General features: G+C 37.8%; 3 protein-coding genes across 5 annotated transcripts; 2 read left to right on the forward strand and 1 right to left on the reverse strand.

The window, feature by feature from the left end:
* Positions 1-5,659: 5,659 nt before the first annotated feature.
* On the forward strand, positions 5,660-14,485 carry LOC126603509 (topless-related protein 4-like). Of its 3 annotated transcripts, none has more exons than XM_050270384.1 (26): positions 5,660-5,803; positions 5,969-6,101; positions 6,258-6,437; positions 6,567-6,680; positions 6,783-6,941; positions 7,045-7,222; positions 7,309-7,432; positions 7,662-7,774; positions 8,239-8,407; positions 8,539-8,648; positions 8,732-8,801; positions 8,917-8,990; positions 9,300-9,395; positions 9,475-9,570; positions 10,115-10,242; positions 10,355-10,589; positions 10,664-10,828; positions 10,893-10,985; positions 11,205-11,351; positions 11,668-11,772; positions 11,878-12,057; positions 12,350-12,478; positions 12,572-12,667; positions 13,089-13,277; positions 13,562-13,728; positions 13,838-14,485. In XM_050270384.1, the coding sequence occupies exons 2-26, from the start codon at positions 6,022-6,024 to the stop codon at positions 14,034-14,036; spliced, it is 3,396 nt and encodes a 1,131-aa protein (XP_050126341.1). In that variant the 5' UTR covers positions 5,660-5,803; positions 5,969-6,021; the 3' UTR covers positions 14,037-14,485. The 3 variants fall into 3 exon arrangements, with proteins under 3 accessions (XP_050126341.1, XP_050126342.1, XP_050126343.1); XM_050270385.1 differs by having other exon boundaries at positions 6,006-6,101; XM_050270386.1 differs by having other exon boundaries at positions 5,678-5,803; positions 5,996-6,101.
* Positions 14,486-14,714: 229 nt separating this feature from the next.
* On the reverse strand, positions 14,715-18,221 carry LOC126603511 (BRAP2 RING ZnF UBP domain-containing protein 1-like). The gene is made up of 11 exons (XM_050270387.1): positions 17,806-18,221; positions 17,370-17,478; positions 17,153-17,267; positions 16,950-17,047; positions 16,338-16,444; positions 15,941-16,193; positions 15,809-15,862; positions 15,512-15,655; positions 15,303-15,367; positions 15,165-15,219; positions 14,715-15,078 (listed from the first exon to the last, which is right to left on the reverse strand). Exons 1-11 carry the CDS (start codon positions 18,114-18,116, stop codon positions 14,920-14,922), a joined length of 1,470 nt encoding a protein of 489 aa, XP_050126344.1. The 5' UTR covers positions 18,117-18,221; the 3' UTR covers positions 14,715-14,919.
* A 1,076-nt stretch (positions 18,222-19,297) lies between these two features.
* LOC126604411 (putative clathrin assembly protein At2g25430) lies at positions 19,298-21,651 on the forward strand. The gene has a single exon (XM_050271663.1). It carries the CDS (start codon positions 19,581-19,583, stop codon positions 21,417-21,419), a length of 1,839 nt encoding a protein of 612 aa, XP_050127620.1. The 5' UTR covers positions 19,298-19,580; the 3' UTR covers positions 21,420-21,651.
* Positions 21,652-22,420: the final 769 nt, after the last annotated feature.

The following is a 22,420-nucleotide window of genomic DNA, read 5'->3' on the forward strand; positions in this document are numbered from 1 at the left end:
AATAGGCCCACAAATATCCCCTTGAATTCTTTGCAGAAATGATGGGGATTCAGCATCAACCTTTAGTTATGATGGTCTAATTACCAACTTCCCTTGAGAACAAGCCTGGCAAGGGTTATCATTTGAGATAACAATGTATCTGCTCAATAATGGATGTCCATTAGAGTTGGTAATGATTCTACGCATCATGGTAGATCCTGGGTGACCCAGACGGTCATGCCAAAACATGTAAACTTTTGAATCAATGAACTTCTGGTTCATGACAGTATGTGATTCAACTGTCTTTATGTATGTATAATACAATCCACTTGTCAAACCATGCAACTTCTCTAAGATACACTTTTGGGTATCATTGGAGGTAATGCATATATACTACATATTTTCTGCACTTTTTGTTTCAATGTGGTATCCATTTAAACGTATGTCTTTAAAACTCAACAAATTTCGAGTAGATCGAGTATCGTATAATGCAATATGTATGGACAATATTGTTCCATTTGGTAACATAATCTGGGCTTTCCCTGAGCCTTCAATTACACCTGATTAGCCTAATATTGTTGTTACCCTTACTTTTGTAAGCATCAATCTTGAGAAATACTTTCGATCTCGAAGTATTGTATGTGTAGTTGCGCTGTCTGCAAGACAAATATCTCTGCCATTTCTCATATTTTGAGAATGACCATAGTTTTTATCCATGTTCTCTGAATAAAGGGAGTCATGGTTAAAAGTAATTTATAACAGGAAATTTAAATGCCACTTTTATTGAATTTGAAATGCTAGTTTTAAACTTCAAGTTCAGTACATCAAACATAAATGATTCAGTCAGACCGGTATACTTCATTCCCTTTTTTCACAATGAAGTCTGAGACATCTAGATAGGTTGTGTTCAACTGCTATGATAAGTCGCACACTGGATCAGATATATCTATTGGTTTAGCTTGGTCGAGAAAATTTGTCTCGACACCCTTCTCCTTGATGGAGGCTTGATATATATCCACCAGATGTTTTGGGGTACGACAAGTACGCGGCCAGTGCCCATCGCCACCACACCTATGGCAGGTTCTTTCAGTGTTTTTGGGAGCATTGTTCATATGAGCTTTGCCTTTGTGGTGATTCACATTTTTGAAGCTCGGGCCTGAATTATGCCTTAGAACCTGGTTGTGAAACTGGACAACATGATTCTTACCTTTCCCGTTCCATCGTCCTCATTTGTGACCACGTCCTCGTTTATGATTATTGCCACTAGAGGATGTGGCGTTCACTTCGAGGGTATCAACATTCACTTTTGAGAATGGTGCATATCCAATAGGTCGAGACTGATGATTTTTCAGCAGGAGCACATATATCAGCTGGTTGTATTCAGTGAAACCTTGCTCTCTATCCTGCTACTACAGGAGCACGTTTGAGGCATGAAATGTGTTGAAAGTCTTTTTTAGTATATCTTCCTCAGTGATGGTTTCCTCACAGAGTTTCATCTAGGAGCTAATTCTGAACATCGCATAATTGTACTCAGCCACTAACTTGAAATCCTAGATCCTTAGGTGAGTCCACTCATAACGAGTTTTTGGAAGAATCACTGTTTTCTGGTGATTGTATCTGTTTCTCAATGCCTTCCAAAGAGTTAACGGATCTTCAACCGTTAGGTACTCGATCTTTAGTCCTTTATCAAGGTGGCGATGGATAAAGATCATGGATTTCGCTCGATCTTGAGAAGATGCATTGTTCTTCTCCTTGATTGTTTCTCCAAGATTCCCTGCCTCCAAATTGATCTTGGCATCCACTACCCAGGTAAGGTAGTTTTTCCCAGTAATGTCTAGGGTAACAAAATCAAGCTTTGCCAAGTTCACCATTTTTTTTTCCTGAAAGAAAACTGAGATGTGTAAGAACTTGCAATAATATGTATGCTGGAGGTATATAGTGTTAGAATTTTTTGTTCTTACAAATTTTTCATTTTGATCTTCATGCCAAAATGATAAACACTTGAAACTTCAGGCTCGAGATTTTCAAGATGAATGAGGAGGGCGATTATACTGCACCATTCTCATAACATAGGATGAGCAATTATTCCGCACCACTCAAGTAGCAGGAAAATTTAAATACGTAGAGCAAGGTGGGCGATTATACCGCACCACCTAAAATTGCAATAAAATTAAACAGCAGGCAAATTTAAATATGCAGGGCAGGGTGGACGATTATACTGTTCCACCTAAAATTTGCAGTAAAATTAGATCTGCAATCCAAGATAGGCAATAATACCGCACCATCTTGGATTGCGGTAAGATTAAATTTGCAGTTCAAGATAGGCGATTGTACCATACCATCTTGTATTGCAATAAAATTAACATAAATAAACACTGGGTTAGTAGTCAGGAGTTACACCAAACAAGAAATCAAAGATATAAGTAGCTGTTAGGTTGAGAACTAGAAGCAGGCATGGCGCAAACAGTTCTTCGCGAGGCTATATCCAGCAGTTGAGGCAGAGGAAAAATAAGAACTGTAAAATCCTTAGAGGAGACATTTTTTTTTTCTTTCGGCAAAGAGAAATGAGATAATGATTAGAGAATCGTGCTGATAACATGTTATAAATAAGTAAAAGTTAGAGAGATAACCTTTACTAGTGATAGGAGCGAAGCATGTGTAAAATGTCACACTGTAACTATAACACAAGGGGATGACAAATAAAAGATAGGCGATAATACTGTACCATCTTGGATTGCGGTAAGATTAAATTTGCAGTTCAAGATAGGCAATTGTACCGTACCATCTTGTATTGCAGTAAAATTTACATAAATAAACACTGGATTAGTAGTCAGGAGTTACACCAAACAAGAAATCAAAGATATAAGTAACTGTTAGGTTGAGAACTAGAAGCAGGCATGGTGCAAACAGTTCTTCGCGAGGGTATATCCAGCAGTTGAGGCAGAGGAAAAAGAAGAACTGTAAAATCCTTAGAGGAGACTTTTTTTTTTCTTTCGGCAAGGAGAAATGAGATAATGATTAGAGAATCGTGCTGATAACATGTTATAAATAAGTAAAAGTTAGAGAGATAACCTTTACTAGTGATAGGAGCGAAGCAGGTGTAAAATGTCACACTGTAACTATAACACAAGAGGATGACAAATAAAAGAGGGAGGGATAGATAATGATGTTATTGATCTTTCTTGTTCTTTTTGTATATCTTGATAGTAATCGGAGCGCTATGTTTATAGAGAAAGTCCAGACAAATGTATTATTACATTTTGAAATTTACAAGACACACATTTTGAATATATGATCTCCTTCATTTCTAAAGTCCACATTACTGTGTGGGTATTGAAAATCTGTGTGGGCATTCATTAATCTGCCAAATATTTTCAACACTACCAATGTTTTCAACAGAAAGTATCACACACCAACCACACATTTATTATTTGACAAAAAAAAACCTCTCTTATTCGTGGTAATCGATACATAAAACGGAGTAATTGGTATTTCATTAAGATAATAATTAATAAAAAATAGGGAATATTTGTCAGATTGTGAACCAATTCACAAAATACAGGATCTATATTTCTTTAGGAAAAAAAAAAATATATATATATATATATATATATATATATAAATTAAAAACATTAACAGATAATATACTTCCTTGGAACGAATCATCAAGAAATATCCCTTTGGGACATATTTATATTTTTTTATTCGGTAAATAGTATTGTTCTACCTCTTTTGCTTTTTTTTTTTTTGGATAATTCTTATTGCTACATATGAAAATAACAAAAATTGCGAATAGCGAACAATGTATTCATATGGCTACGTATGTCCCTTCTTGTATCAAATGTATTCATATGGCTACATCTTCTTTTCTTTTTTGTCGAAAGATGAATATTGTTAAATACGAATCAAAATGTTTACATCAGACGTTAGAGTATTAAACAACCACTCTAACTCAAAACCATCTCATGAATGAACAAGGACACGTGTGACATAAGATGCCACAAGATGCGCAGCCTCACAAGGAGTATAAATAAACTCAATAGAACATAATTGTTGCTTAATAAAGTTAATATCCCATAGAATACCATCCATGCTTGCCTCTGGTTGCAAGCTTCCATGAAGCATGTCGACAAGGACCTTTGAATTAGTTTCCAATTGAACAGATCTGAAGCCCATTTCCACACAAGCAAGCAAAGCCAACCTTGTTGCTTCCACTTTTGCCATGATGCTCGAACCACATGGTACTTTACCCGCACCTCCACCTCCAACATCTTTGAAAATGCCCACAAAATCCCTCGCAACCTACCCAAAACCTCCCACACCAGTACGATTACACCAGGCTCCATCACAATTAATTTGTATTGTTCCAAATGGCGACTTTATCCACCCTTCAGGACTCTCCCTTCTCCCTTGCTGCCCACGGTTTGGGTGCTGCACCAATTCCCCATCACATCCCGCTACTTGCTTATTTCTTTTACCTGTAACGAGAATTTCATCTTATATACATGATTACAATTCAACACGTGTACTAAAATGATATAGAAATGGCTATTTACATGCAAGGAATCAAATAATGATGCTAAGGTTACTCTGAAAAGTGACGCTTATTTTTTTTAGGACTTTCATCAAATTTGAAGGTTTTTATACTCAACTCTTAATACAGACAATCATCCATTTAGTACTACGGTATGTTGGTATTCCTCTTCACTTGTAAGTGAGAGGTCTTAGGTTCGAATATCATGGATGACAAATTCGATACCAAATTAAGTTCTGTGGCTTACCCGAACAAATACAGACAATCAAAAAACAGGTATAGATTTTGTGGCATATTTGTGGCATATCCCCATTATGTGACTAATTATGTTTTTAGAAAAGTCAACGTGGCTGCTATAACTGTTTTTTTTTTTTTTAATTGGGCACATCACTAGTTCTCGATCTTGTTTTTATTTTGATCATTTTCTTGATGTAATAGTTTAAGTTACTTTTTGACAAGTTTGGTAATATGATCCTAGAGGATTTTCTCTATAAATTTTGTTCATCTATCAAGAACGAAAAAATAGTCTCTCTTATCATTTAAGTTACAATAAATTCGATATCTCGACAGTGGCAAGACTATAACATTATTTCCAAATATCATACATGCATGCACCTGCACCAAATTTGGAACGCTCTATCGCCATATAACAGTTTCATCATACACAGTAACATAATATGTTTGAAAGTTGAAACACCTCAAGTTACCATAATACATAGTATTAGTAAGCAGTGTGCCCCCTAAACGAACGATAGGGTCTAAATAACTCGTAAATCAACTATGATTCTATTTCATTCGACAAATGTATATTTCAAAACATGTAATCTTTTACGTTTATTTTTAAAAAAATTATGGTTAAAGAGAAAACTCTCTCCATAAACTATAACAAAAATTTTATTAATAACAATAATAATAATTATTGACAATTTTTTTTGGTAATAATGATTTAGAAATTTTACAACTAAAGGCCGCGCAAATCCAGCCGAATATAATTCCAAATCTAGCGTTGTACATGAATTGCATAAGTCAGAGTACTTATCAGCCATATAAGGTGATACTCCCTCATATTATAAGCGCACTGACTTATCACTCTGCTTATCAGTCTAAATACATCTCATCTCGTTCTCGCAATTTGTCTGCTACCGTTTCTCTCTCCTCCAAATCCCTAATCCTCCTTTCTTCTTCTTCTTCTTCTGCGTATAAATACCTGAGCTCCAAAGCACCAAAACAAAGAAAGTTCGAGAGAGAAAGCTTTCAAACCCTCCGATCTGAGCCATCAATATCATTAAGGTACCTCCTTTTCCTTCTCATTTTTCTCTCTGATTTCGTTATTTTTCCAAATTTTCCAACTTTTATCTTTTGTTGATTGATTTTTCGAAACTGAAAATTATATGTTGAATTATTTGAATTTTGCGCGAGGAAATTTTGAGTTTATGAATTGTTGAATTGGAGCAGGAGGTTTTAGATTTTTTACTAAATTAGGGTTTGGCAGGAGGTCAGGGACGACGATGTCCTCGCTTAGCAGAGAGCTTGTTTTTCTCATACTTCAGTTTCTGGATGAAGAGAAATTCAAAGACAGTGTTCACAAGTATGCTCAAATTATCCACTTCATTAATTTTTTTTATTAATTTTACAGATACTTGTATATAACTGTATGTATCTGCTAATTTGTTAGGTGGTTGTAATTCAGTTTAATTTGTTTCAATTTTCGATTAATTTTGTTGTGATTGTTGTGGGTGTGGAGGTTGGAGCAAGAGTCAGGGTTTTTCTTTAACATGAGGTACTTTGAGGACATGGTGACAACTGGGGAGTGGGAGGAGGTGGAAAAGTATTTGTCCGGTTTCACCAAGGTTGACGATAATCGATACTCTATGAAGATTTTCTTCGAGATTCGCAAGCAGAAGTACCTTGAAGCTTTGGACAAGTAGGTGTTTTGAATTGCTTTTTTTAAATCAATTTGGTATTATGGTTTAATCCTTGTCGATTAATTTATTCCATTTGAAGTTTTTTTCTTTCCCCATATGATTCAAAAGTTAACAAATGATTGTTGTAGGAGGGATCGAGCAAAAGCTGTGGACATTTTAGTTAAGGACTTGAAAGTTTTTGCAGCATTTAATGAGGAACTTTTCAAGGAAATTACACAGCTGTTGACTTTGGAAAACTTTAGGTGAGAACAAATTGTCTTGTGCTGTTGTTGTTATAGGTGGCTGGTTCATGTTTCTGTTATCTGTATGACGTGACGTGTTTTTGGGTATGCATTACTTTTCAGGGATAATGAACAGTTATCTAAATATGGTGATACTAAGTCTGCAAGGGGTATAATGCTTGCTGAATTGAAAAAGTTAATAGAGGCTAACCCATTGTTTCGTGACAAACTTCAATTTCCTACCCTGAAGAACTCGAGACTGCGTACTCTTATTAATCAGAGGTCCTTGAGAAGCTTCTGCCTCGTGTGTCTGAGACACTACATTTTTTCTTACTTTAGCTTTAAGATATCTGGTTTGCTAACTTTTATGTCCTGAAAACTGCAGTTTAAACTGGCAGCATCAGCTTTGTAAGAACCCAAAGCCTAATCCAGACATAAAGACCCTGTTTGTAGACCACAGTTGTGGACAACCAAATGGTACCAGGGCTCCATCCCCCGTCACTAATCACTTAATGGGGGCAGTCCCTAAGACAGGGGGTTTCCCTCCATTGGGTGCTCATGGGGTAAGTAGAACAGAAAATATATTGTTTTCGTAGAAGGTCAGACTGTCTCTAAGTTGAAGATTGACTCTGGGTGTATACATATGTAGCCCTTTCAGCCCACACCAGCTGCTCTTCCAACATCTCTTGCTGGATGGATGGCAAATCCATCACCTGTACCTCATCCCTCAGCTTCTGCTGGGCCTCTTGGGTTGGCTGCAGCTAACAATGCAGGTATTATATCAATATTGAATGTTTCTGGAGCATTTAGCATGGAAGTTTGACATTGTCTTATGGTTAGCTTGTATTGTTCTTTTGTCTGAAATTTTTATATGACATGCTGACTGTATTCTTTTTGTTCTCTTATTTAACATGTGTTCTCTATTGTGGTTATTTTCTTAAATTTGTGCCCAGTTTTTTTTCCCTGTTTTTCTCTTTATGTATATATTTACCATCATGGCAGCCATCTTAAAGCGCCCTAGGACTCCTCCAACCAGTAACCCAACTATGGACTATCAAACAGCTGATTCTGAGCACGTTCTGAAGAGATCAAGACCTTTCGGGATAACAGATGAGGTATAAATCTATCTGTTAATTTTTGCATATTCTGATTTATCTGATGGAAGTCTGAGTTCAATTGCTAAATTTGAAGTTTTCCTTTCTTATGACATATATTCTTTTGACCGTGTAAATATTAAATTATTTCATTTTTACAGAAATAAATTTATTTCATCCTTAATGTATTGTTCCATAAAAGGTAGGTAGCGAAATTGTTCCCTAAAAGGCCAGTAACAAAAGGGTAAGTTTAGATTATGCAAAATACTAGAACATGGCTGATGAGGAAGGATGTTTAACAGAATTAAAAGAATTTTTTTTTTTCTTATAAACATGATGCAAATGGTCCTGCAGTTCCCTTTTTATTTATGAGCAGTGTGCAACTTTGATGCCAAAAGTTTGTATAGCTTTATTTTACAGAAAAATTTCAATTTTCAACTTCTTAGTATATGTAATTGATTCTATATTAACTCAATTTCAAACAGGCCAATAATCTGCCGGTAAATATGCTGCCTGTTGTGTATCCTAATCAGAGCCATGGTCAGAGTTCCTACTCTTCTGATGACTTGCCCAGGTCTGTTGTTATGACTTTATGTCCAGGTTCAACTGTCAAGAGTATGGATTTCCACCCAGTGCTACAAATTTTACTTCTTGGTAAGCTCTAGAGAGCTGACCTCCAATTCCACTCATTGTGAATTATTGTATATGTATGTCTTTTTTATGTCATTGTTTCAAATGTTGGATTATAGCTTCTCTTTTAGTAATAAGCGATTTTATGATTTCAGTTGGAACAAACATGGGCGATGTCATGGTATATGAGCTACCAAGCCTTGAAAAGATTGCTATTAAGAACTTCAAAGTTTGGGACCTTGGAGCATGTTCAGCGGCTCTGCAGGTTTGGCTCTTGGTATTCTGTAGTATCATATGGATTTTTTTTTTATAATCGTCCTTATAATGAAATAACATTGCGTCCTGTAGGCATCTTTGGCCAGTGATTATACAGCATCAATTAACCGTGTGATGTGGAGCCCTGATGGGACATTTTTTGGTAAGTGTCGGTGTCCTTGATTTTGTGAAGTAGACTTATGCTAGTTCATCAAACATTGTCAAGAATTAAGAAATGAATCTTAAACTGGTTATGATGACTCAAAATTCTACTGCAGGTGTTGCATACTCTAAGCACATTGTACACATATATTCCTACCATGGTGGTGATGATTTACGAAATCAACTAGAGGTTTATTCCATCAACCTTTCGCTTCGAAGATAGTCTTCTGTCATTTGCTCGTGTTATTTTATTTTATTTTGTTTTTATTTTGAAAATTGTTATTGGTACCCCAAAATCTAATTGTGCACTCCAAACTTTCTATATTTAGAAAGTATTTTTACTCTTACGAGGAGAATACAATTAGATTTATGGAGTGACAATAATAGTTCCCTTTATTTTTATCTCTTATATGTTTTCCTATTCCTGTTGGACTTCTCAATTTCCTTTCTGGGGGTAACATTGACTTAAGCATTACTGTTCATGTCTTCTTGTTTTCAGATCGAGGCTCATGTTGGCAGCGTTAATGATCTTGCTTTCTCATATCCAAACAAACAGCTGTGCGTTATCACTTGCGGAGAGGATAGGGTCATTAAGGTTTGATCTGTGACTTGACTAATTCTAATTTGATTTTGCAGGTTCAAGTTCATAGTTATGATTGTCCAATATTCTGCAGGTTTGGGATGCAGCCACTGGGACTAAGCAGTATACTTTTGAGGGCCATGAAGCACCTGTATATTCAGTGTGTCCACATCACAAAGAGAAAATCCAGGTACCATCTACTTATTTGATCATGTTGATAACATGGGATGTAAAGTAAAGCTTTTGGTTCTTTTGTTCTTAAACACCTTCCCCCCTCCCGAAAAAGGGTATTATTTTATAAAAACAAAGAGGAAATTAAAACTACAATTTTTTTTCCTATGCACAAATTAAATGGAGAATCTGAACCAGTTCTTACTTTAACTGTATGTAATTCAGTCAAAGATATTAGGACACTACTTTCCCATATTTATTTTTTGGGATGTCACTACATTGCAAAAGGTGCTCAAGACATTTAGAAGTGTGGATAGTTAAGTTCGATTAAAACCTTACTACAGATAGGTGAACTAATCCATATTAGTCTCACTTTCACTAAATGGGGGAATAAAAGACTAACTCATAAAGTAAAAATAGAAAAAAAGAATTGAGGGGCCTACAACAAAATCCTGTTTAGTTTTCGACTTAGTCATTAGTAACTTGATTTGATGTCGCATAGATTGCACAAGTATATAGTACTTTCTGTTGAAGTTCTGATTTCCTATTGTTTCTTGTTCCAGTTTATTTTCTCGACAGCTACTGATGGGAAAATAAAGGCATGGTTGTATGATAATATGGGCTCAAGGGTTGACTATGATGCACCAGGCTATTCATCTACCACTATGGCATATAGTGCAGATGGAGCAAGGTTATTTTATTCACCCTTTACAAAGTCATTGTCTTTTGGTGATGTTGATATTAATATTTCTTTTATCTGTTATATGTCACGGACATCTTCGTATCTTCTCTGAACAACATAGGTTGTTCTCATGTGGGACAAATAAAGAAGGGGATTCATATTTGGTGGAGTGGAATGAAAGTGAAGGAGCTGTAAAGCGGACCTTTCATGGTCTTGCAAAGCATACTGTTGGGGTTGTGCAGTTTGATACCACAAAAAATCGGTTCTTGGCTGCTGGTGATGAGTTCACAGTCAAATTTTGGGACATGGACAATGTTAACCTTTTGATGAGTACTGATGCAGATGGTGGATTGCCGGTAGGCTCACAACTTATTTTTCTGAATAAAACAATTCCTTCCAGATAACTCACCATGATCTTAAAAACCTGCAGGCTTCTCCCGTAATCAGATTTAACAAGGAAGGAATATTGTTAGCTGCCTCAACGAATGACAATGGTATTAAAATTCTGGCAAATTCAGATGGAATTAGGTTGCTAAGAACTGTGGAAAGCCGCACATTTGATGCTTCAAGAGCTGCTTCTGCAGCTGCTGTGAAGGTAAAGTTTCAACTTGGCGTACCATGTTAAAATCTGTTAGCTAAATGCATTGTTTAATATGCAGGCACCCCCGACAGGAACATTTGGGCCTTCCAACATTCCTATTGGAACAAGCATTGGAGATCGAGCTGCTCCTGTGGCAGCCATGGCTGGACTGGTGAGTTCATGATCTCTCTAAAATATTGGAAGCATTGCTATATTGTACGATGTTACTATCATCAATATAACTTATGCTTAATATTATGTCTGATCAAAATGTATGTATTATGCATAGCATATGTGTTTGAAACTAAAAGTTCAATCTTTTCGATGGTAAAAGAAAGGGTGTTTTTGTACAATGGTTTAACCTTGTCCTTCTCTTTGTTGATCTGTGTAGAACAATGACAATAGAAGTTTGGTTGACGTTAAACCTAGAATTGCGGATGAGTCGGTTGAGAAATCCAGGATTTGGAAACTGACTGAAATCAGTGAACAATCACAATGCCGCTCTCTGAGGCTCCCTGATAGTTTAACAGCAATGAGGGTACTAATTCTCTTCCGTCCTATATTGTTAAGTTGTAGCTTTTATTGCATTACCTTTTGTAGTCATTCATGTATTTCCTATGCCTTTGCTATTTAACAATTGTGCCTTGGCTTTTATTGCGACTTGTACTTGAAGCTTTTTTTTTATTTTTTTATTTTATTTTATTTGGAATTTCTGATTCCCTTGAGACATTTCAGTAAGAGTACTGCATAATGAATTTCTGTAATATATTCATTTGCTTTGTGTTTCTTTTAAAACATTTTCATGAGAACTACGCATGTTTTTATTGTGAAGCTCTGATGGGTAATTATTTCAGGTTTCTAGATTAATATATACAAATTCAGGACTTGCGGTGTTGGCTTTATCATCTAATGCTGTACACAAGCTCTGGAAATGGCAAAGAAATGAACGAATACATAAGGTATTAAATTTACTAAAAAGTTAAAACTGATGGTTGCATTTCATTATATATTTTTTTTCTTTGCATCCTTAAGTTTTCCATTTACCAAAATGTTTGTTTGTGTAGGCCACAGCCAGTAGTCCACCGCAAATGTGGCAACCTGCTAGTGGAATATTGATGACTAATGATATAAGTGATACAAACCCTGAGGATGCTGTTCCATGCTTTGCACTGTCAAAGAACGACTCTTATGTTATGTCAGCTTCAGGGGGGAAAATATCCCTTTTCAATATGATGACATTTAAGGTAGATGGTTTCTTCTTAACCTCATACTCATAAGGTACTGGTTGATTATATATGCATGTCTATAAACCTTTTAATACGGCCGTGCACAAGATAATCTCAATTGAAATAGGTGCTTCTGTACCATCCTTTAGAATGCCCTTTCTACAATCTACTTTCCCACACCTATTGAAAGCTAGAAAAAATATATCATGGTATTCACTCTGCCGACCATCATTCCCCGAATACCCTTAAAACGTAATATGACAACATTTATGGTTTTATATTGTTGTGTTTAATGTTATGCCGTCTGCAGACAATGACAACATTCATGCCCCCACCACCAGCTGCAACATATCTGGCATTTCATCCTCAAGACAATAATATCATTGCCATAGGAATGGACGATTCTTCTATCCAAATTTACAATGTTCGGGTTGACGAGGTGAGGTCTTTGTTTACTGAACTTTAATTTGTCAGTTTGTGATGATAGCTGGAATAGGGGATTGCTTACAATCTGGATGCTCCCCTTTCACAGGTTAAAACCAAGCTAAAAGGTCATCAGAAAAGAATAACAGGCCTTGCCTTCTCTCATACTCTTAATGTGCTTGTGTCTTCGGGTGCTGATTCCCAGGTATGAATTAGACGACATGCAAGTCTGTATGCATCCATTTCCCTGTGCTACTAGGCTTTAAGCAATGAACTGGTGACTATCAAAAGTAACTTATCACGAGTAGCCAAGCCAAAAGGATCAATGTAGTTTCCAGATGGTTAAACTTTCAGGTCTTCATGGTAGTTCCCTTTGAAATCATTTTGTTATGTAACCTGTAACTGGTAAATGCATTTTTGAAGTGCGTCTCTTTAGAATTGTGGCTTATCTAGTCCTTACTTGCCTCAGGCATTTACAAAATTCTGTTATTTGACAATCTTGGTCTTTAACCAATAGTGTCTTTCTGTTCCTCTTTTACATCATGCAAGACACGCTTCAATAGTTTTACTGAATGTTGGTACTGGGGTTGTTAAGTCATTGATGCTTTTGTTTCTGTTTGCCGCAGTTATGCGTTTGGAACACAGATGGATGGGAGAAGCAGGCTAGTAAATTTCTTCAGATGCCAAGTGGCCGAGCTGCTGCTCCTCTTGCTGATACCCGAGTTCAGTTTCACTCAGATCAGACACATTTGCTGGCTGTTCATGAAACACAGATAGCCATATACGAAGCACCAAAATTGGAATGCCTTAAGCAGGTACAGTTGCTTTGTGCTTAAATTTATTTTTGAGTATATTTTATCCCATTTTATTACAAAGAATCCAATCAGTTCAGATTATTGCATAGGCTTTGGAATTTGATCATTGCATATATACGCCACTGGCATAAATGCATTGTTTGCATGTGGTACAAGCACAAGCAAAGCATTAAGATGAATTTTGCGGTGATTGTGATGATCTAGTTCGTTTAATCGTTTACTTTTACCTTATTATTTGGGTTTATTTAGTGCTGCTTACATGTTGAACCATGTTCCTCATACAGTGGGTTCCTCGAGAAGCTAGTGGTCCAATCACACATGCTGTATATTCCTGTGATAGCCAGTTAATTTATGTTAGCTTTGAAGATGGAAGTGTGGGGGTTCTCACTGCTCTTACACTTAGATTGAGATGCCGAATACTACCAACTGCTTACTTACCTTCAAATCCAAGGTTTGTTTTCCTGTCAATACGATCCCAAGGCCTTTTCCCATATGATATTTGTGGTCGTTCGGTTTTGTAAATAACATATCTAGGTACTAACAACAAAAGTGTTTAACAGCTTAAGGGTGTATCCTCTCGTTGTTGCCGCACATCCCTCGGAACCCAATCAGTTTGCATTAGGACTTACAGATGGTGGAGTCCATGTACTTGAGCCATTAGAGTCAGAAGGAAAATGGGGCACTAACCCTCCAATCGAAAATGGTGCTGGGCCTAGCACGACTTCTGGGGTAGCTGGTTCAGAACAACCCCAAAGGTAACAATTCCATGTGCATGGCTTCCACCGAAGACCTCGAGTGTATTTATCTCTTCCGTGATGATCCCGTTCCTGGTGTCACCGTATATTATTTTTTGGTGGGAAACTGCGGATTTAGGTGTTATAGTTTTAGGATACTTTAACCCAGTAGAATTCGTTATAGTGGCATTCGAAAACAGATTACGGTGAGGCAATTCCCCTCGTTTAGGATAATTGGACAAGTGAAGAACTACAGTTTAAAGTTTCCAAGAAATGCAGCGCCGGGCGAAAGGTTGAGATAAAGATGGTAGTTGCTTTGGTTGGAGGCCCAGAATGTTTTATCTTTTTTATTTTTTTCTCCTAAGGTTATTGAGTCTTGGAAATTAATTTAGATGTGAACCGGAGATGGTTAGTTATTTTATTTTCTGTACTCTATTTATGGTTCTGGTGATAAATAAGAAAGCAGCTTTTGCATCTATGGGAGTTCGTTTGCTGTATATTTCCTCTACATTTCAACTGAAACAATTTTGCTCGCAAGTGCTTTTATTACAAGTGTTTTTAGCCTTTTACTATATAGAATAAACACGCTGAATCTGTTTACTAAAAATCAAGTGCTTCTACAATAAACATGTTAAATATTTCATTAAAATCCAAAAGTGTTTCCCCTAAGGAAAGCACTTGGAAGTACTTTTTGAAAGAATCGTCAGGCAAATGCATCTTTATAAAGCGCTTTTACTAGCCAAAATGTTCAAACTTTTACGTTAGATGCTATATCAGAGATTCAGAAAATAACCAGAAGAAAAGAAAGAAAAACATAATTGTTGTTATTCACAGCTGAAATCGCTAAACGATTCAAATCTACCGAACATGCATTCAACTGCTATACACGGCTTGTCGATTGCTATCTTCTAGTTCCGTCTTCGGCCAGATTTGGACTGTCTTCTAGAGTTAGCAGGAGAAGATTGCTTCGAAGGTACAGGCAAGACTGTTCCTCCTTTTATGCTGTCCGAGTCCCTCATGTCATTAAGTGTTTTTTGGGCCTGAATGTAGACCGTAAAATCTCTAATCTGCGACAACCATCATTTAAACTAGTTACGAACCCAACACTACTTCAGAACGCTTGCAAACTAGCAGGAACTTGTAATTGCAATACCTGTTCTTCCAAATCGACTATCTTTTCCTCTCTTAACCTCAGTGATGCAGCTTCCCTAAAAGAACACAGAGTTTGAATCACGGAGGATACCAATACGGAAGAATTCACTGCCACTTATTATCGCAAACTAATATGTACCTCTCATCGATTTCCTTCAACTTTCTGCGCCAGGTTTCTTGGTCCTTGATGAGATTACGATTGATCTAAGCACCAAACCCACAAGCAAGCACAACAAAAATAAAATTGACTGTCAGAAATAAAAAAAAAGTGATTTAACTCCACATAACAATACCTGTGGAAACCCAAAGTAAAAGTAACATTCAAGAGAAATACATTTACGAACTCACATCTGCAACATCATTTTTTTCTTCAAGATATTTCCCCAGTTTGGCTTGCAAATCCTGCATCTTCGAATTTACAGCCTTCTCCACTGCTTCTGAAATACTACTTTCCTTTTTACTTTTGGCCTCCATAAGTAGAGATTCATAATACTGAATTTAAAGAAACAAAAACAGACGAGAGGAAAAGATTAAAGCATATGATTGGAACTAAAAACAATTCTAATGAGATCAACAGCCACATTAGGTAGATGCAAAAGTAAAAACACAGAGAACGGGTTAAGTGGCGTTTAGCAACAGCCTTACTTGTCTTTGATTCTCAAGTTGACTGGCAACAAGTCGGTTGTACTCGTCTACAATCTGTTGTAGCACAACATCTAATCAGTTATGCAAATAAGAAAACAAAAAATTACGTATAGCGCTAGCTAGAGTACATACAGTGTCAACTTTGCTACTATAGAGGGCTCCACTAATTCCAGAATCAGCACTACATTCGCAACCGTCACAAGCCTCTTCCAGTGACATACAAAGAGAATCTGTATCATTTATTATTTTTCCATCAACTTTCGATTGGTTCAGGCGGTGAACATAAGCATCACCAACATAATCCCAGATCTGCTGCCTGTCCAACTCAAGAGAATAGCAATGTTGCGTATCCTTCCAGTGCTTAACAGCATGGCCTTCAGTATATCTAAAAAAAGTAACAATCAATAATTTTCTGTGCAGGATAAATTTACCCAAGACAACACCATATCTGATCAAGTAAAGAGCTATGTTGCTTTCTTGCTTTGAAGACAGAAATAACCAAAGAAGAAAGAACAATACACCGGTTTACCTTCCACATCCTACAAAACCACAAATTATGCAAATCCAGGGATTCACCGAAATTCCACAGACAGAGCAAGCTAGTTTTTCATCCTGCTGCTGACAAAGTCGGCAAACCTGGTGGCACACAAATATCAATTCAGGAATCGTTTTTCATAAACCCAAGACCATAACCATATCAAAGTTATGAAGAAGCCAATGGCAATTCAAGCTGATGTTCATAAACCCAAGACCATAATCGTTGGACAGAAATATTTCATTGTAAGCTATCCAATTGTCTACCAAAAAGGGGGTTAGGTTTGGTTCTTCCTGTGTTTATCACTACTACAGTAAAACAAGATGGGATATGAACTAGGGGATTTCAAAAAATCTGAAAAGTATCCATAAGAAAATGGCTACATTGAGTGGGATGGTAACAAAACTGACCCTGTAACCTCCCAACATCACCCTTTGGGTAACCACTAAGTGTTAAACAATCTGTGAAATCTTGAAGGTCAACTGATAAAAGAATAGCAGTACATACAAGTAATAACGAATAGTTATTAGTGCATTCAACAATGCTCTTAACCAAGATCTCTAACTCAACAAGTAAAAAAAAAATTGGAACAAAGAACCAACTCACCTGACAAGATAAATAAGTCCATTTCGAAATGCAGGGACATTGAAATGAATGATCACAAAGGGTACTCACTATTCCGCCAGTGTCTGCATCCAATCTCTCTAACATTCAAACAAAAGTATAAATATCGGCACAAGCACTACACTTCCGGGAAAAAAATTGAAAACAGAACAGCTCCCCACACCCCACGGAAAATGGTGACTCACCAAGACAAACTGGGCAAGTAGGTAACTCAGTAAATTCTTTCTCGGGAGTCCCAGCTATTTCTTCTGATTCTGTGTAGTCCACAGAATCCAAAAACAAGATATGGCACACCTCAGCCTGAAAAAAAAATCAAACAAGGGATATAGAACAGACATAAGCTTAGCTGTATAAGATAGATCATGCACGAAACCAAACCACCATAAAGACAAGCCTCATTACCTCTCCGGGCGAATATTTCCTCCCATTAAAAATGCTATAAAATTCACCAGCTGCGTCCTGACTCTTACATTCAATCAAAACACTGTACCGATCCTCCATTCCGTCGTTCCTAATCCAATGAAGCAAACACTAAATCAGACTTTTTCGATGACTAATCAAACAAAAATACAACATAATTTAAATGTCAAGCAAAGATTTCGTTTCAGTCCAAAGTATTGATCATTTAGATTTGTAGCTCAAATAACAACTCTTCATTTCTTTTCAATTCACTTAACTTATATTCTTGAAATTATCAATGTAAGCAAAATACCATCCACATTTCTTGCAAACAAAACCCAAAGTTTGCCATTTCCTCAATTTCTTCAGAAACCCAATTCAGGGTTTTGATCAAGCAACCAAACCCACAACCCCAAATCGAAAGATTCAAAATTTCTACCTGATGAAGACGAGTTCGAGGACATGGTCGACGTGGGACCCACAGAAGCGGATGAAGTCGTCGAAGGAGAGGTAGTTGGGAACGGCAACGACGAAGAGCATGGGGGATCGAGAGGCAGTGCTCGGCAGCGACGACTGTCTGATTTTCCGAAACAGGTGGACGATGCCTTTTCGCTCGCTGAATTTGGGGGTGGTTTTACGGTTTGATTGAGCCGCAGCGGTGGCCTTGGAAGTTGTGACGGCGGTGAAGTCTGCGCCTTTGAGGCTGAGAGGGTGGTTGGTGTCCACTGAGTGAACTCGGAGGATGAACATTGTGGTTGCGGACTACCTGAGTCGACCCGGTTCGGGAAAAAAAGAAGAGAAAATGCGACTAAATTAACAAGCTGCTGATATTCGCGGGAAGAGGCGGTTTCCTTTTTCCCAGTTTTTTTTTTTTTTTTTTTTTTGGGAGAAAACCCTTTTCCGAGTTATTATTAATATTTTTTATTTATTACGTAACTATTTTTAATATAACGAGTTGTTTACAAGAAAAAAAAAACTTGATCACAAACTTATTAATTATATTTACAATTAAATTTGAATCCCAATAAATTAAAATATTTTTTAATATTACCCAAAAAACTAGTTGTTTTGTGAATTTTATGCAAAATAAAGTAGCTTCGCATTTTGCATAATTTTAATAATGTGATCAATTCCTCATTTGGAGATATTTTCCCTAACTAAAAATTGTTGAATTCTTATAACATCTCACATCGATCAACGGAGAGGGGGTGATGTGCCTTATATGTACATGCTCACCTTCATATGGCATGGGGCATTTTGGGAACTCACTGGTTCGGATTCCATCAGAACTCCGAAGTTAAGCAAGTTCGGGTAAGAACAATCTTATGATGGGTGACCCACTGAGAAGTTCTTGCGTGAGTTCCCAGAAACAAAACCGTAAGGGCGTGGCTGAGGCCCAAAGCAGACAATATCATGTTACGGTGGAGTCGAGACTAGGATGTGACAATTCTTTTTTTTCCTATATACGTATTGACTAAAATGAAATTCCGTCCAAAAGATGGGCTAGACTAAAATGGAATAGCTATAAGTTGATTGTCATGGTGATCAATGTCTTTATGTCCAACCCATTGCACCGTCTATTCAAACTTTTTCCTTTTTCATCCAAACTTTTTCATTTTCCCTTAAGTGTAGATTAATGTAGAATATTGCTTATATAAAAAAATAAAATTAATGCGTGAAAAAATATCATTTAAGACCAAAAAAATAAACATTTAGATGCTTAGCAACATATTATTTACTTTATGATACAAGTAGTTCAATGGGATACGTTGCAAGAAAGTTTCCGTTAGACAAGATGAAGGTTTCTTCCGTCATTAGGGTCCGTTAAATTCCCATCGCATTTGAAGATTCAACGTTGAAGAAAAAGTCGGCAATCCGTCAAATGCCGTCTACAATCGTTTAATATTAACCACGTAATTAAGTAAAGGGTTTAATCTTTTCAGATTACGCGCTTTCGCAGCAAAAAGCGAAAAGAGCGCAACAAAGACTCTTCTGAATCCTGCTCTCTCTCTGCTTTAGCAGCTCAGCTCCGTTGTGCGATTCCGATCGTACGGACTCGATATCCACCGTCTACGGTGGCGACCCAAGTCAAAAGATATCTCCTTTCATCTTCTACACCCTCGATCGGCTCCTCTGCAGCTCTGAACAGAGCAGAGGTAAATTTACTGATATACGCCTTTTCTTGTTGATTATTGGATTCAATCGAATTCATCAATGGCGTCGAGCACGATTCGCAAGGCGATTGGGGCGGTGAAGGACCAGACGAGCATTAGCCTGGCGAAAGTGGCCGGAAGCATAGCGCCGGACATGGAAGTTCTGGTGGTTAAGGCCACCACGCACGACGAGGACCCGGCGGACGAAAAGTACATAAGGGAGATCATAAATCTGACCTCCTACTCGCGCGGATACGTAACGGCGGCGGTGGCGACTGTGTCGAAGCGTTTGAGCAAAACCCACAACTGGATTGTGGCTCTCAAGGCCCTTATGCTTGTTCATAGGGTTTTGGTTGACGGGCACCCTTCTTTTGAGGAGGAGATTGTGTCCGCGAGTCGCAGAGGGTTGAGGGTTTTGAATTTGTCCGGTTTTCGTGACGAGGCTCATTCGGGTTCTTGGGATCATGCGGGGTTTGTGAGGCTTTATGCTACGTATCTTGAGGAGAAGGTGGAATTTGAGGTTTATGAGAGGAAATCGAGAGGTAGGGAGGGTAGTGGTGGATTCGATCAAGAGAGGGAGAGAGCGAATCGAGAGGAAAGGAGGGAATTCGAGTACGAAAATTATCAAAGTGATCGGGCGTTGGAGAGAGAGAAGAGAAGAGAGAGTAAGGATAGTACACCGGTGACGGAAATGCAGCCGGAGAAGGTGTTGGGACGGTTGAATGACTTGTTGAGGGTTCTTGATCGAATTTTGGGTTGTAAGCCTGCAGGTGCTGCGAAGAGTAGTAGGTTGGTGATCGTTGCGCTATATGAGGTTGTGAAGGAGAGTTTTAGGCTGTATGTTGAGATATGTGAGGCATTGAGAGTGTTGTTGGATAAGTTTACTGAGATGGAGTATGCAGATTGCCTCAAGGCTTTTGATGCTTATGTCAATGCAGCAAAGATGATTGATGAGCTTGTGGGGTTTTATGGTTGGTGTAAGGACATGGGGATTGCGCGTTCATCTGAGTATCCTGAGGTTCAGAGAATAACTGATCAGCTTTTGACTTCACTTGAGGGTTTCTTGAAGGGGAAGACAAGTAGGCCAAAGAGTCCTGAGAGAAATAGGGATGAGAATGTTCGGGTTGATGAGGAGGCGAAAGAGGATGTGAATTATGAGGTTAAGGCTCTTCCTCCGCCGGAGAATTACACTGCTCCTCCCCCGCCACCTGAAGCCCGGCCTAAGCCTTCGCAGCCTCAGCCTGTGACGGAGGATTTGGTGAATTTGAGGGATGAAGAAATAACAGCTGATGAGCAAGGAAATAAATTTGCTTTGGCTTTGTTCTCTGGACAGCCTACTAGTATTAATACAAATGGTTCCTGGGAAGCATTCCCATCAAACGGAGAGCCTGAAGTGACGTCGGCTTGGCAGACACCAGCTGCTGAGAGTGGTAGAGCAGACTGGGAATTGGCTTTGGTGGAGACGGCAAGTAATTTGTCGAAACAGAAGGCTGACTTGGCTGGTGGTTTTGATTCTTTGCTATTGAATGGCATGTATGATCAGGGCGCTGTGAGGCAACATGTGAGCACCTCACAGTTGAGTGGTGGGAGTGCAAGTAGCGTGGCAATGCCCGGGGCAGGCAAGGCTGCTAAGCAGGTGCTTGCTCTGCCCGCTCCAGATGGGACTGTCCACGCAGTGGGGCAGCAGGATCCATTTGCTGCCTCCCTCACAGTGCCGCCTCCTTCATATGTGCAGATAGCAGACATGGAGAGGAAGCAACACTTGCTTTCACAGGAACAACTGCTTTGGCAGCAATATGGAAGAGATGGGATGCAAGGGCAATTGGGTTTGGCCAAGATTTCTGGCGGTCCTCGACCGATGATGCCTCAGCCGGGAGGGTACTACTACGCGCCCTATTGACATTGGATGACCCTTGAGCAATTTGCTCCTCCTGTAGTGCAAATACCTATACCAGTATTTACAGTTTTTGGAATAAGCTTGATGCTGCAGATACCTTCTTATGTTACTTTCTTTTGGGAAGATTTTACATCTGTTTTTAGTTCCTAGCCGTTGTGCTTATTCCTGCACTTACATGCAGTGATAACATACATGGTTTGAGATAATATATTGAGAGCAAATTTGGGTCTTCAAATATGCGCGTTTGACTTGGGATACAGTTAGGATGAGCAACGGATATGGCGGACGGATAACTGCGATTATTTACCCATAACCGTTTATGCTCGTACCTGCATAACCGTTAGCTGTTGGGTAATTGCCTAAACGGTTATACCCATGCCCATAACCATTTATAAACGATTAACCATACTCATAACCGTATACATATTTAACCGTAACCGTTTAATACCCGTTTACCCATTTACTTTTTTAATCCTTTATCTTTTTTTTTTTACCATAACCCCTTTTTCACCGTCTACATTTTTTTTACAACTGGAAAATTAAAAAAAAATTGTCATAATTTTCTTTTTTTTTGACAATTAAACACCATTATACTTACATTCATCATACATATCTATATTTTATTTATTTTTAAATCCTTATACTATTATAATAATTGAAATAATAGTTTACAGACAATATTTTTAACTGTTACCAATGAAGGTAATATAATGTTTTTTAAGTATTCTTAGGTTACGAAAATTGTTTAGAATATAGTATTCTTGGGTTATTTAACCCATAATGTAAAGTATCAACATAATATATATAATGAGCTACATTATATTATAATTAGCTATATAAATTATGCACTATAGTCAATAGCATTGATCTAAGTTTTGTCCGATAAAGAACATGATTAGGAGAAGGATTACACTTGCTGACCATGAATCATGTCTTTTTGGCGACAATCAAAAATGCAACTTTCAAATTGAAGAGATGTGATTGTTGGGTGAATAACACAACTT

Source organism: Malus sylvestris, chromosome 15 (assembly GCF_916048215.2).
Source record: "Malus sylvestris chromosome 15, drMalSylv7.2, whole genome shotgun sequence".
Taxonomy (NCBI): domain Eukaryota; kingdom Viridiplantae; phylum Streptophyta; class Magnoliopsida; order Rosales; family Rosaceae; genus Malus; species Malus sylvestris.